General features: G+C 43.6%; 1 protein-coding gene across 4 annotated transcripts in view; it reads right to left on the bottom strand.

Moving 5' to 3' along the window:
* TTI1 (TELO2 interacting protein 1) overlaps window positions 1-13,545 on the bottom strand; it is a 51,109-nt gene that overhangs the window by 13,713 nt on the left and 23,851 nt on the right. For 3 of the 4 annotated variants that reach the window (XM_032294977.1, XM_032294979.1, XM_032294978.1), the window contains exons 3-6: window positions 9,051-9,248; window positions 5,510-5,658; window positions 2,219-2,359; window positions 39-243 (exon numbers count right to left, since the gene is read on the bottom strand). In XM_032294977.1, coding sequence (XP_032150868.1) covers window positions 39-243; window positions 2,219-2,359; window positions 5,510-5,658; window positions 9,051-9,248 — 693 coding nt within the window. The remainder of the gene's footprint in view (window positions 1-38; window positions 244-2,218; window positions 2,360-5,509; window positions 5,659-9,050; window positions 9,249-13,545) is intronic. The other variant, XM_032294980.1, reaches the window with a different exon arrangement.

Here is a 13,545-nt window from a genome sequence, read left to right as displayed (position 1 = left end):
TGAGTGTGTGTGTCCAGGTGGAACTGCCTGCTACCCACCTAGGTCCAGTCTCTCACAGAGGGGGCCCAGGCCTTGTAAGACAGCCAGCTGCAACTTGAAGGCCAGCGTGTGTGAGTAAACTGGTCCAGCCCTGGCACTGATGGGGGCCTGGGTGACTAGGGAGCCAGCCAGCTTTGGTAGGACGTCTTTGCAGAACCGGCTGCGTAGAAAGTCGCCACACTTGCTTCCCAGGGTACATAAAACCTGCAGAAACAGCCCCCAACTTGGTGAGTGAACACTGCCGAGGCAGCAAGAGAGCTAAAGAAAGCTTGGTAATTTGATTTCATCTAGGTCTCTGCCTGGGAAAAAAAAAAAACAGAATTACTGCTGTTAATTCCTTGCCCATGGTTTGTGATTTTGACAGTTATGAATTTGGAATCTCTGCTCCTAAGGCATGGCTGCTTCTAGCCATAAATACAGATTACACGGAGAATAATTCAAAGGGTTCTTGGGTTGGATGAATAATATGATTAATATCTTGATTTCCCTCCCCTTTTTGTTAAAAAAAAAAAAGAGAGAGAAGAGCTTAAAGCAGTTCACATAGATCATTGCTTGAATCTTCCTAACATCCCTTGAGAAAATACGTTTGCTTTTAACTCTAGCTAGCTGAGCAAATCACAAATACCACAGCCCAGCTGCTGTCACACGCAGGCATCAGGCGGACAGTGACTGGGCCGAGGTCCCTGGGCTGAACCAAGGCAGGGTCCCTGCAGGGGCAGCCGACCCAGTGTTCCTTCTGTTTGGCTGTACAATCTGTTACGCACATCACCCTCATTCTGTCTTTCACAACAGATAGTTTCTTTGCATGTCTCGTTTTAAACTTTCTCTAGCAGAACATATTGAAACGTTTTGCCCCGCTGCACAAGACTGAGAATACAGGATAATAGGAATTTCTTTAAAGAATTGGTAAGCAAGGCATAACCAGCACAGAATATTTGCTGGTTTTGCAGAGAACAAGGCTCTCATTTCAGGTCCCTCAGCTGAATGGCACAGCTTCTGTAGGCCTCAGTGTCACCATCGTGTCCACACGTGGGAAAAGTGCACACATCTTTATATTTTTTTCATTTTTCTGTGCTTGCTGTTATTTCAGACAACCTATTAATTTTCAACAAAAAAAAAAAAAAAGCAGTACATCTGGATAAGATTTAGCAATACTTTCCTCCCTCTTTCTTTGGCATACATACATACACCTGTACAGGTGTCATTTTGTGCATTTTGTTTTGGGAAAAAACACTAACAATGTTTTATATTTTAACATAAATGTTTTATTTTTATATATTTATCTAGTATATGCTGAAGAAGTTAGAGAAGACCAAACTACTTTGGCCAAGTGTATTTGGTGCATTACCAGCTTCATTTTGAGTCCCTACACATCTTTTCCCTCTGCCTCCTCTTGCGCACCTTCTTCTAACTTACGGTAGCTTGCTGTGGTATGTATCTCTGTAGGTTGCCTTAAGGGCTTTTTAGAACAAGAAAAGATATAAATAAATAAGCTAAAATATGTGTGCTAATGTAAGCCAAACTAAGTCAGGGAGAATAATACCTTATATATACATAGGGCTGTTAGCTTTTGAAGGCATTCCACCAAATAGTCCCATTTTATCCCTGACAACACTACGAGAAAGATGGGCTAGGTATTCCTAAGCCCAACACGAAAATGGGTGGTCCTGGGTTTTGCCAGCATCACTCAGCTGGGCAGAGGATGCCCACTGCCAGAACCCTGGCCCCTTCAACTTGACTCCTGTGCAGTGCAAAGACCATGGTTTGAACTCACTGCTCTGCGTTCCTATCAATTACTAGCTGTTCAATCATGAGAAAATTCCTTAACTTCTCTGAGCTTCTTTCTTCCTCTGCCAAAAGTAAAGACAATATACCTACCTTGCAAGGTGGTTGTAAGGAGGCGCTCCTGTGTGGAGGAGTGCTGAGCTTACTGCCTGGCCTTTTCATCTACTAATTCACTCTGTTTCAAATTCAAAAGGAGAATGACGGTTACTTTTTTCTTTGTGCTTTTCTTATGTTTCTATACTTTCTTCACAGCATGTGACATACTGTGAAGGTTTGGGCTACCCTCCATGTAAACTGCAATCGGATAAAGAGAGACAATCCAAAAGGCCCCGGTGAGCTCTGTGCCTACTAACTCTACCCTCACGACAGACCATGGCAGGTGCCGGTACAGTACCTTGAAGGCTCTGAGCACTGCCAGGGGGGCGTCCCGTGTGAGTCGGTGCACGAGCGAGGGCCAGGCCCGATGAGCCAAGGGAAGCAGCTGGTTCTTGTGGGACTGCAGCACAACCACACACAGATCTAGCACATCCAAGACCTGAAAGAGACATGATTTCAGCAGATGGCATAGGCTTGAAACCAGATACCTGGGATCAAGTCGCCATTTTCAAAGAATAACGTTTAGAAATGTATTAATTGGTAATTGTTTTCTGAGTGCTGACTACATGCCAAGCACTAGCTAGATACTGAGGGGACAGACAGGGACAAATACACGTTTTCTTGCTTTTGCAGGGTTCATGGTCAGCTAGGGAAAGACCTTAATTACATAACGCCCAAATAAAGAGATGATTAGCAATTGTGACAAGGAGGAAAGTCAAATTTGAAACGCAAAGAAACAAAGGGAAGGATCTAAACCACAGACTGTTGGGAAGGCTTTTCTGAGGAAGTAACTTCTAAAAGAAGACACAAAGGATGAGCAGGAGTTAGTTCTGTGAAGATTCATGCAACTGGAACCCATGATGAGGAAGACTCAGAGATGGAACGGAGCTTTCAGAGGAAGTGAAAGAAGGGCGGCATGGAGCGTTACAGAGAAGAGGTAAAACGGTGCCCAACTACAAAGGGGTTTGTTAGGAATTTTTTTATTTTGTACGAAGTGCAGTGGGGAGCCGTCAAAGTGTTTCAAGCAGGAAAGTGACATGATACAATTCATGTTTTAGAAAGGTCATTCTGCTGCTGAGTGGAGAAGAGACTTGAAGGGGACAGAGAAACACAGAGGCCCTTTAGGATGCATGGGAGAGGAGCAAAGTGATGCGGCCACCTGATGGTGGCAGAGGCAGAGACGTGAAAGGGGATCTGTTTTGGAGATGATGTGGCTTAATCTGCTCAACGACTGGATGCTGGGCAGGGGAAGACAGTGTTTTAAAAGAGCTGCTGGGCCGAGTGCGGTGGCTCACGCCTGGAGTGCCAGCGCTTTAGGTGGCTGAGGAGGGCGAATCATGAGGTCAGGAGGTTGAGATCAGCCTGGCCAACATATGTTTGCAAAAGAATTAGCTGGGCATGGTGGTGCATTCCTGTAGTCCCAGCGATGCAGGAGGCTGAGGCAGGAGAATCTTTTCAACCAGGGAGGTCGAGGTTGCAGTGGGCCGAGATTGCGCCACTGCACTGCAGCTTGGGCAACAGAGTGAGACTTCTCAAAAAAAAAAAAAAAAAAAAAAAAAAAAAAAAAAGCTGCTTCAGTTCAGGTGTAGCAACTGATGGGATGCAGGTGTCACTGAATGAGACAGGAGCCACATGGGAAGAGAAAGTTGAGTGGCTAGGAGAGATGGAGTTCTATTACCACTACACAGAGAGGCCAAGCGAGCAGCTGCGGTGCAGGCTAATCTCACAAGAAAGGTTTGGGCTACCCTCCATGTAAACTGCTATTTTACTGTCCTCGTTTCCTGATCTCTTACATCTCAAACTCACTGAAGAGATGGCCTACATCAGTGTCACCGGCAGCAGTCAGTATGATGGCCAGCACATAGCAGTAAATCCTACTGGGTGCCTGCTATGTGTTGGTCTACACTAAGACTGGAACAGAAGAGGCCCTGCCATTGAGGGGTAAATAGTTAGGCAAGGGAATAAGAGAAAGCTCAGCTGCATGGTAGAGAGCAGGGTAGAAATGGCTTTGGTATCACTGACAGGTTTGAAATTTCAGCTCTGTCACTAATGGGACAAGTTACATTATATTTCATTGACTCAAAGATGCACATTTCTCTTCTGCCTGGAATGTTCTCCTTGCCTTTGCCCCTTTGCATAACTGTCTCCTTCCCAGCCTTGAGAAATGTTACCACCTCAGAGAGGCCTTCCCTGATGACCTAGTCTAAACCAGGAAGTAAGCTCTGTCTTAGCAGGGCTTTGCACTGAGTAGGTTCCCAACACTTATCTACTGCATGGGTGAATTACTATTTTCTATCAAATAGAACCTGCTATTACCTTGACAGCCTTTCTCCAATATGTATGTGTGAGTCTGTGTATCGCTTCTCCCCACAACAGACAGGAAGTTCTGTGAAGATGGGGATGGTGTCTGCATCATTCTCCCTACATACCCCTGCCAGACCTGCAGCAGTCCTCGATAAGCACTTAGTAAATGAATGAGTGCATCTTCTTTCACACTGTTCTAGATTTATAAGCAACAACCCTGTGAGGTAGCTACCATCATCTTCATTTTACAGATGAAGACGCTGAGGCTCAAAATAGTGAATTAACTTACTCAAGATCACATGGCTAGTAAGAGGCAGAATAAGGATTCGGATTGACTCAGGTATGTAGGTCTGACTCCAACACTGAGGTTCTTAAGAACTATGGTATGTATACAGCTGCTACAAACCCTCTATAAAAGGGAAGGTCTTGAAGGATATACAGGAGTACGCTGAATATATCAACCAGGCAGCGACATTCAAGCCTTGCATGTAAAAAGTGCTTGCTGAACGGAACAGCAGATGACTGCTAAGAGCTGTCTTGGGAAGACGAAACAAACTCCACAAAACTGCAAAACACAGACCCTGAGATTTGAGATAACCTGTGGATCAGGGTTTCCTAGCCCATCACCCCTGGGCAAGGCAATGTACTCTCATCACTAGCAGTGAGTCACTAAGGCAGTTGTGCTTCTCACTTCTGCTCGGGGGTGGGGAGGAATGTTGTTTCCCTTTGGGTGTAAGGGCTTCTCTGGGTTGATTCTGAAAGCCCTGGCCGCCACTTCTACCCCACCCCACTGTCCTGTTATTGCAGTCACTGCTGTATACTTTCAGCCCTTGCCGATGGGGGTGCTGCTTGGCAAACTGCCAGCAAGCCGGGATATATTAGAAAGTGTTCAGTTTTTCCCTAGGATGAAAACAGAAAAAGAGATAAGGGCTAGTGTCAGGCTTGGAAGAATGACGTCTTTAAAGTATTAAAACCTACATCCTATATAGCTGAGAAAATAATATCCTTTCCAAAACACAAGGCTTTCCTTTTCTTGGAGATTCAGTGAATCACCAAGACTTGCATTTTTTAACGTAGGAGACTCAGCTCCCTTTGGCTTCTGAGCAGACGCAGAAAGATGTAAACCTGTCACTCCACAGGTAAATTCCTTTTGATGCCTTCTCCTGGCCATGACACACGGCCCAGGAGATAAAGGGAGCGATGTGCTCATCCATGTAGTCACTGCCAACCAGGCCACACCTTAGTCCTGCTGCTCCAGGACCGCAGAGAAGGGCTGCACACTGACCTTCAGGCGGATTTGCAGATTTGTATCTGACAACAAGTGGATGCAGCGTTCCATCACATCCGTGGCTATTTGGATCTGCAACGGCAGTGGTGGCTCCACATCTGGATGGGTGTCATTCTCCTCCACTTTGGGAGGGACTGGCTGTTCCTCTGGAAAAAGAGCACAACTGGGGACAGTGTTGTATGAGTGATAAAACGCAGATACCTAAATTTCCATTCTTTATATATTACCCAGTCTTAGGTATTTTGCTACAGTAGCACAAATGGACTGAGACACCTCCATTCAAGAGGGAGTGGTTACAGAAACCATGGTATAGCCATGTAATGGCATTTTATGAGGTCCCTAAAATTTGTTTTTAGCATGGCTTTTTTTATTTTTTTAGAGACAGGGTCTTGCTCTGTCCCCGCTGGAGTGCAGTGGTGTGAACATGGCTCACTATAACCTCAAACTTATGGGCTCAAGTGATCTTCCCACCTCAGTCTCCTGAGTGGCTAAGACTACAGGTGCACACCACCATGCCTGGCTAATTTTTAAATTTTTTGTAGAGATGGGTGTCTCGCTATGTTGCCCAGGCTGGTCTCCAATTCCTGGGCTTAAGCAATCCTCCTGCTGTGGGTGTCAGCCAGTACACCAGGCTTAGCATGGGTTTCAATGACAAAAGAAATGCGTATTTCTTTTAATATTGTCTTAATTTCTTTTAATATTGTCTTAAAAAGACAAAAAGCATAATACAAAATTGCATACGCAGCATGAACACTGCTACATACACAAGTTTTTGCATGGGAGGAAGTACAGCAAAATATTAAAAGTGACGGGTAATGAGATAACGACTTAAATTTTTTTCCCTATCCCTTTGGTCTTTTCTAAATTTCCCTTAACGAATATTTAAGATAAAAACAAGATATTTGGGAGGCTGAGGTGGGCGGATCACCTGAGGTCAGGAGTTCGAGACCAGCCTGACCAACATGGTGAAACCCTGTCTCTACTAAAATACACAAATTAGCCAGGTATAGTGGCGGGTACCTGTAATCTCAGCTACTTAGGAGGCTGAGGCAAGAGAATTGCTTGAACCCAGGAGGCGGAAGTTGCAATGAGCTGAGATTGTGCCACTGCACTCCCACCTGGGCAACAAGAGCGAAACTCCATCTCAAAAGAAAAAAAAAAAAAAGCAGGGTTCTCGTGTGGAGTCTCGAGGCTGGGCAGTTCCATGACTGGCCTCTGCTCTGCCCTTCACTTTTTCCTCTCCTCTTGGTTCATCCTTTGATTAAGAACTTCTGAAGGCCAGAATCAAGCCTTACTCATCTTTGTAGGTGAGGTAACAAGGGCAGCTTGGTATAGTTCATATGGCATGGAGTTTGGTTACAGGAGGTTGGATCAAGGCTTGCCTCTACAACCTATTAGCAACTCCTTTCATCCTATATTCTCTCATTGGGAAAAAAAGGGATATAGCATGTATACCTCATATGCTATCAAGAGCATTAAATGAGATGTTATCAGCCATTATTCTCACTGCTTAGAGTACTGCGTTGCATGAGATAGATCTAAGTTTGTCAACAGAAACATCACCACAAGATTTGAGAACTGCATAAAACCCAGGCCGACATCCCTACCCTGAAAAATTTTCCTGATCTTCTTACAGCTCCCAGCCTCATATCTGACCCCCATTACCAGCTGTGCTCATTTCCACTGAGCACAGCACTGCTCCCTTAACTTTTCCCATTTCAGTTTCCTCTGCTGGAAAGATAGACTCTTACAGTAGAGACTGCACCTGTCTCTAACAGATGCTGGAAAGATGAATGAAAATGCATTTGTAGAATGCTTGGATTTCTTGGAGAAAGGGACCTCAGATATACACGGTGCTTTTATGTGCTTAAAACAAAACACTCATGTCAAGCCAGAATTGAGGCAAGCATTCCTTAGAATGCCAAGTGTGTGGTGTGTACTTGATGAATGATAAGCATAAGGATGATAGGCCTGTGTTTTTTTTTCCCCAGAGAGGAATTTGTTGAAATTCACCTATTGCAGAATGTTGGTTGAGGGATGTGGGTTTTGCCATTATTGGAAGAAGAGTTTGATTCATTCAGTCTGCTCTAAGTGAGCATCAACTAGCACCAGAAGATCTGAATCACGAAGGAATGGATTCACTGACAGTGCTCAAATTTTACACAAGATCAGAATGCCTCCCCTGAGTCAGCATTTCCAGGTTTGGGTGAAAGGCTGCAGTTCACGAAAAGGATTGGGTTGGCTCAAGAAACACATCTAAGAAAAAGCCTGATAGATTTCTGATCAGAAAACTACGTCCTTGGGGAGAGCAGTGACTCAACTCTGCATAAATCGTTACTTGGGTCCTCCGCTGCTTCTCTGCTATTTAGAAGGAATTTGTTGTAGTGAGTTGCATTGAGCTGCTACTTCCTGTTATACTGCTGGAAGTACTGGCTTCAGTTCACCAGAGTCTCACAATGGAGATCACCAAAAGGATGGCAGGGGTGTGGGAGGGGGTGCGTGGGTATGGAACAAAAAAAAAAGGAAAAGGAAAGAAAAAGAAAAAGAAATCTGTTTTATTCCAACCTAACAAACTAATTTGGGACTCAGTTGGATTTAGGATGGTTCTGAGACCACCAAGCTCATTATGACTTGGCATTTTATATTTGCAGAGGAGATTCTAATAATTTATTAATCCTTCCATGACCTGAAGCTCCAGATTGAGCTTGTGAATAAAACAACAGGCCAGAGCTTCAACTAGCCTGAACTCCCTTCTTCTTTATCATATAAATTGGTAAGAAAAATACTGAAATCTCCTCCCACCAATAAACAAAAGGACAAAGCATATGAATAGACAATGGGCAGAAGGAAAAAACCTGTTAGGAAAGAAGCTTATAGAAAGACATTCAGCCTTGCTGGGAATCAAAGAAATGCAAGGTAGAGTAACAGGAACCATTTTTCACCTATTAATTGAGGAAGGTGTAAAACTGGAAATAGCTTATGTTGGTGAGGCTGTGGTGAAACCAGTATTCATCCTGCTACTCGGAAGGAAATGTATAAATTGACACAACCTTTTTGAAAGGCAATTTGGCAAGCATTAAATTATGTTCATATCCTTGACCCAGAAATCCTACTTCTGGGAATTTAAAGAAATATGAAAAAAAAAAAAGAGAGAGAAAAGGTCACATGCACAGAATCATCCACTGCAGTACTGTTTATTAGAGTTACTATTAAGCCAGAAGCAACCTAAATGTCCTACAGGGGAATGGATACTTAGTAACAGCTATTAAAACATTAATTATCAAAACTCTGCAGCAACAAGGATAGTTGCTTATAGCAAAAAACAAAAAGGGTACACAGCTCCGACCATGTAAAAACAGGTTTGTAACAGAAAAGAAGAGAAAAAGATGGCACAAAACAGGAGAATTGCTATGTTAGCCTGGTGAGGTTATGAGTGACTTTTCTTATTTCCACTCTCTGTAACGATGTTTCACCATTTTTACAATAATCTGTTTCAGAAAGAAAAATTAAACCAGCTAAGCCAAATTAAACAAATTACCTTCTTCATTATCAAAATCCGAGACATTTCCATCTGCCACATCCTTCTCTTTGAGGTAGTTCAGCAAAAACTGTTCGATGTCTTCAGCTGTGGTGCTATTCTCAAGAGTTGCTGCTCTCTGGTTCAAATGACTTCCCTCCTCTCCTAAACTTTGCTCTTGGAGGTGCCTGAGATGACCTGTGTCTGGGAACCACTGGGCTGTAAGTAAAGTGTTACAATGATCACCTTGGCTATTCACGACAGGCATTAGTACTTTATACACAGAATAAGCTCTTTGTCCTGGCCTGCACAGCCCCCACAAGATTCAGTCCCTATCTGGCTCTCCAGCCTCCCAGTTGCCCATTAGCCCATTTTCCAGTTCCCCCAGTGCAGCAAGCATTTTCCTGTTTTGGAACTCTTGCATCTGCTGTTTTCTCTGTCTGGAGTCCTTCCCCTCTACTTCACATCTAGTTAACTCCGTGTCACTTTTCACATCTCAGTACACATAGAACTTGCCCAATAAGGAAGGCCCTCCCTTGACTCCCCTATTTAACAGGCCACTTACATGATGTCTTACATAGCACTCTGCTCTTTCCCTTTAGATCAGCTCATCACAATATGTGATTATATATTTATTTTGTGTATCTCTTTATTTGTGTGTACTATTCAGCGTCTGAATCTCCCATTAGACTTTATGTTCCATCGGTCACCAATGGAAATCCAACATGCCCAGTGTAGGTTCCAGGATCTCTATTCCTTCAACCGACTCAGTTCTCACTGCAATCATTTTTGTATGTCAGGGCTCCACAAAGGCTCACAGGAGAGCAATTTGAAACTCTCAAAAATTTAAACATAAACTCTTTAAGTCAGCATTTTTTCCAGGAATTCATCCTATTGATACGCTGAGGCATGTCCAAAATGACCTACAAAGATATTGGGTGCTCAAAGCGTATGCAAAAGAAAAAATACCCAAGACCGGCAAACACAACCAAGTGACGAAATTCTGAGGACAGAATATACTGCTTTTTAGCAGCATACAGGCTTTATAGAGCCTTGAGGACAGAAGGTCTCCTATTGTATTTCTGACATAAACTGCTTCAGAAAGCTGGCCATTTTCTCTCCAAAGTCTTCCCTATTTGGTGATGCTCAAATACCTCTGATAAGTCACCACAGAATAAACTTCAAACATCACGGGGTCCAGTGGTTTTCAAACGGTGCCTTGAGGAGCCTTAGGGCTTCACAGAAATGCCTCATGGATCACAACAGGGAGGGCACCAAGAGATGGCAGGCTATGGGCATGGGTTCCAGGGTCTCTATTCCTTCAACCAACTCAGCTCTAATTGCAATCATTTTTGTATATCAGGGTTCCCCAAAGGCTTCATTTCAAAAAAGGCTATTAAAAGAATGAAACAACAACAAATCCCACCACCTGAAAATCACTGCTCTGCTCCAGCGCCCTCCTTTTGCAGACAGCCGGGAAAAAGACTCTGATAACCTTTAGCACCTGCTAATCTCCTTTTCATCAAGGAGCATCTGCACAGAGCCAGAGCAGCAGCAGATGGGAGATGGCGGGGCCGGGCAACTGGGAGTATCAGAAAGGAAATGTGTGAGGTGCGAGCTGGAGGTTCCTATACCCAGGGAGCCATTATGACATTCTTCAAACTGCATCCCCAGTTGTCTATCAGGTACTTACTGCACTCTAAGGGGTTGGTTCCCAACTAGTTAAAACCTGGGCCCAGTGTTTACACTGCTAAGACTAGACATGCTGCAAAGATTACTTCTAGATTCAAGGCTGGTGCCAGACATTAAAATGTCTTTGCTCATAAACGGCTTTTAAACATGAAAAGAAGCTCAACCTCACTCTTAATGCAAATTAAAACTATAATAAGGTGCTATTTTTCTCCTATTTGATTAGTAAAGATCAAAAGCTTGGTAATATACAGTGTGGCTGAGGGCGTGGCAAAACTGGCACTATCTTACATTGCTGATGGAGTTTAAATTGGTACAACCTCTTAGGAGAGCAATTTGATATTCTCTCAAAAATTAAAACGGAATATCCTTTAAACCAGTATTTTTTCCCAGAAATTCATCCTATTGATATACTGAGACATGCCCAAAATGACTTATAAAGATATTCAATGGAGCATTTTTTTTGTAGTGACAAAAGACTCGAAGTGACCAAAACAGAGCTACCAAGAAAGGACTGGTTGAATACATGCAGCCACATGACGGAATACTATGCAGCCATAAAGAGAATGCAGCAGCCATGTGTGTATGGACATTGCACATTCTCCAAGTTCTGAAGCATGTGACATACTTATTTTCAAAACTATCCCATTTTTTTTCTTGTCATGAATAATCAGCCAACCAGCAGTTGGTACTAAGCAGTAAATTAACTGATGGTTCTTGCCCTTACCGTGGCACCTAATGCTTTTTTAGCCACTGCGTGTGAAACACTATGTTCATGGTAACTCAATTTCCTAACACTGTTACTGGGCTCTTCTAAGGCCTTTCAAAAGTTCTCTGAGACCACATCTCCACACCCACCTTAAAACAGTGGCCATCAGTTAGATAATTTGATGACAAACAGAAATGACAGCAAAAAGTGCAACTCTGATTTGTGAGTGACTATATCAACTCCTCCTGAGTACTGCTTAACTGTTCAAAAAGCGAGTATATTCTGGGTTATTTCAAAACTTTTAGTAAAGCTAGCTCTAAGTCTGCTTCTGTTCTAAGAAAGCCCCACAGTCAGTCTTAACCATCCAATTTTTCTTTCTGCAAGGGAGACCCTCTCCCTCCATCTCAATGTTTTTTTAAGCACTACAAAGCTACACAGGAGTTTTGACATTCCACCTTCAGAGATGACTGAAGACATCAGCAATCTAAGGCAGTTCAATTTTGAAGGTCTAAATTCAGATACCTCTTGAGAGATATATTTCACAGGGCTTTTCTTAACCTACTTTAAAAAATTTCAAATTGAAATATAGCATCGTTCCCTAAAGCAGTACAGGTGGGATGTATCTGGCCTACGGAAGCCAATCTTAGTCTGCATAAGCAGTCAGCCAGTCCTATGAGGGGCTCCACGAGGGCAGGCCCAGGTGGGTCTTATTCATGGCTGACTCCCCAGTGACTAGCCCACTACACAGGCTTCCAAGTGGCTGCAAAATAAAACCCAATCTCCTCTCTTGGTCCATAAGGCCCTACCAGGATTTGTCCTTGCCCTTCTTTCCGACTTCGTCTTGCAACACTCTCCTCAGTGGCCTCTTTCCCATTCTCTAAGGACCCATGCCCCTTCTTCCCTCTGGGCCTTCCCACTTGAATTTTTTTTTTTGGAGACAGTCTTGCTCTGTCGCCCAGGCTGGAGTGCAGTGGCACGATCTCGGCTCACTGCAACTTCTGCTTCCCGGGTTCAAGTAGTTCCCTGATTCAGTCTCCTGAGTATCTGGAATTATAGGCGCCTGCCACCACACCCAGTTAATTTTAGTACAGATGGAGTTTCACCATCTTAACCAGGCTGGTCTTGAACTCCTGACCTCATGATCCATCTGCCTCAGCCTCCCAAAGTGCTGGGATTACAGGAGTGAGCCAACACGCCCGGTCAGTTTTTTTTGAGGTAGAGTCTTACTCTGTCACCCAGGTTGGAGTGCAGTGGTGCAATCATGGTGCACTGCACTCCTGACCTCCCCAGGCTCAGGTGATACTTCTACTTCAGCCTCTCAAGTAGCTGGAATTACAGGCATGCACCACCATTCCCAACTAATTTTTTTCAATTTTTAGTAGAGACAAGGTCTTACTATGTTGCCCAGGCTGGTCTAGAACTCCACGGTTCAAGTGATCCGCCCACCTCAGTGTTATGGATTATGGGCGTGAGCCACAGTCCCTGGCCTGAATGTTCTTAAAAATCATAAAAACAATGTGATAGCCCCATATGTGTTGATGGGCCCTTCTCATCCTTCAGGTCTCAGCTTTAGTGTTGCTTCCTCAGAGAGGCCCTCCCTGACCACTGAACTTTGTGCCTGTTACACTGAAGTGTATTTCCTTCATGGTGTTTATCAGAATCTGCAGTGAGCTTGCCTAATGATTTGTTTACTTGTTTATCATCTCTCTTGCAGTGGCAGGGAAGTTCCATGAGTTTATTTATCTTGTTCACTGCTCTATCATTGCTTAGCACAGTGTCTGACATATGGCAGGCACTCTTGAATGAATGAATGGATGAATGAATGAATAAAGGAACACTTATGCTGAATGTGAATGCTCATGCATGAATAAACACTGGAAATGGCATTAGCTATAGGGAAGTGCACTGTCCCTGCCTTAGTCACCTTCCATGAGAATGTTTTTTACGTGGTCTTGGCTTTTTCAACTGACAAAGTGAGGCCAGTGACCATTCCACCTGCCTCAAAGGCTATTAGCAGTACTGAGATAAATACTGGAAATATGCTTTTTAAATAAAAGGGACCAGGTATATAGCTTATTATTTTCTCATTGAAAGATTGACTATTCAGTTGAAAAATTC

This window comes from Sapajus apella, unplaced genomic scaffold (assembly GCF_009761245.1).
Source record: "Sapajus apella isolate SASKATOON/1434 unplaced genomic scaffold, GSC_monkey_1.0 scaffold33, whole genome shotgun sequence".
In the NCBI taxonomy this organism is placed as follows: Eukaryota; Metazoa; Chordata; class Mammalia; order Primates; family Cebidae; genus Sapajus; species Sapajus apella.
This window is presented reverse-complemented; position numbering and strand designations above follow the sequence as displayed.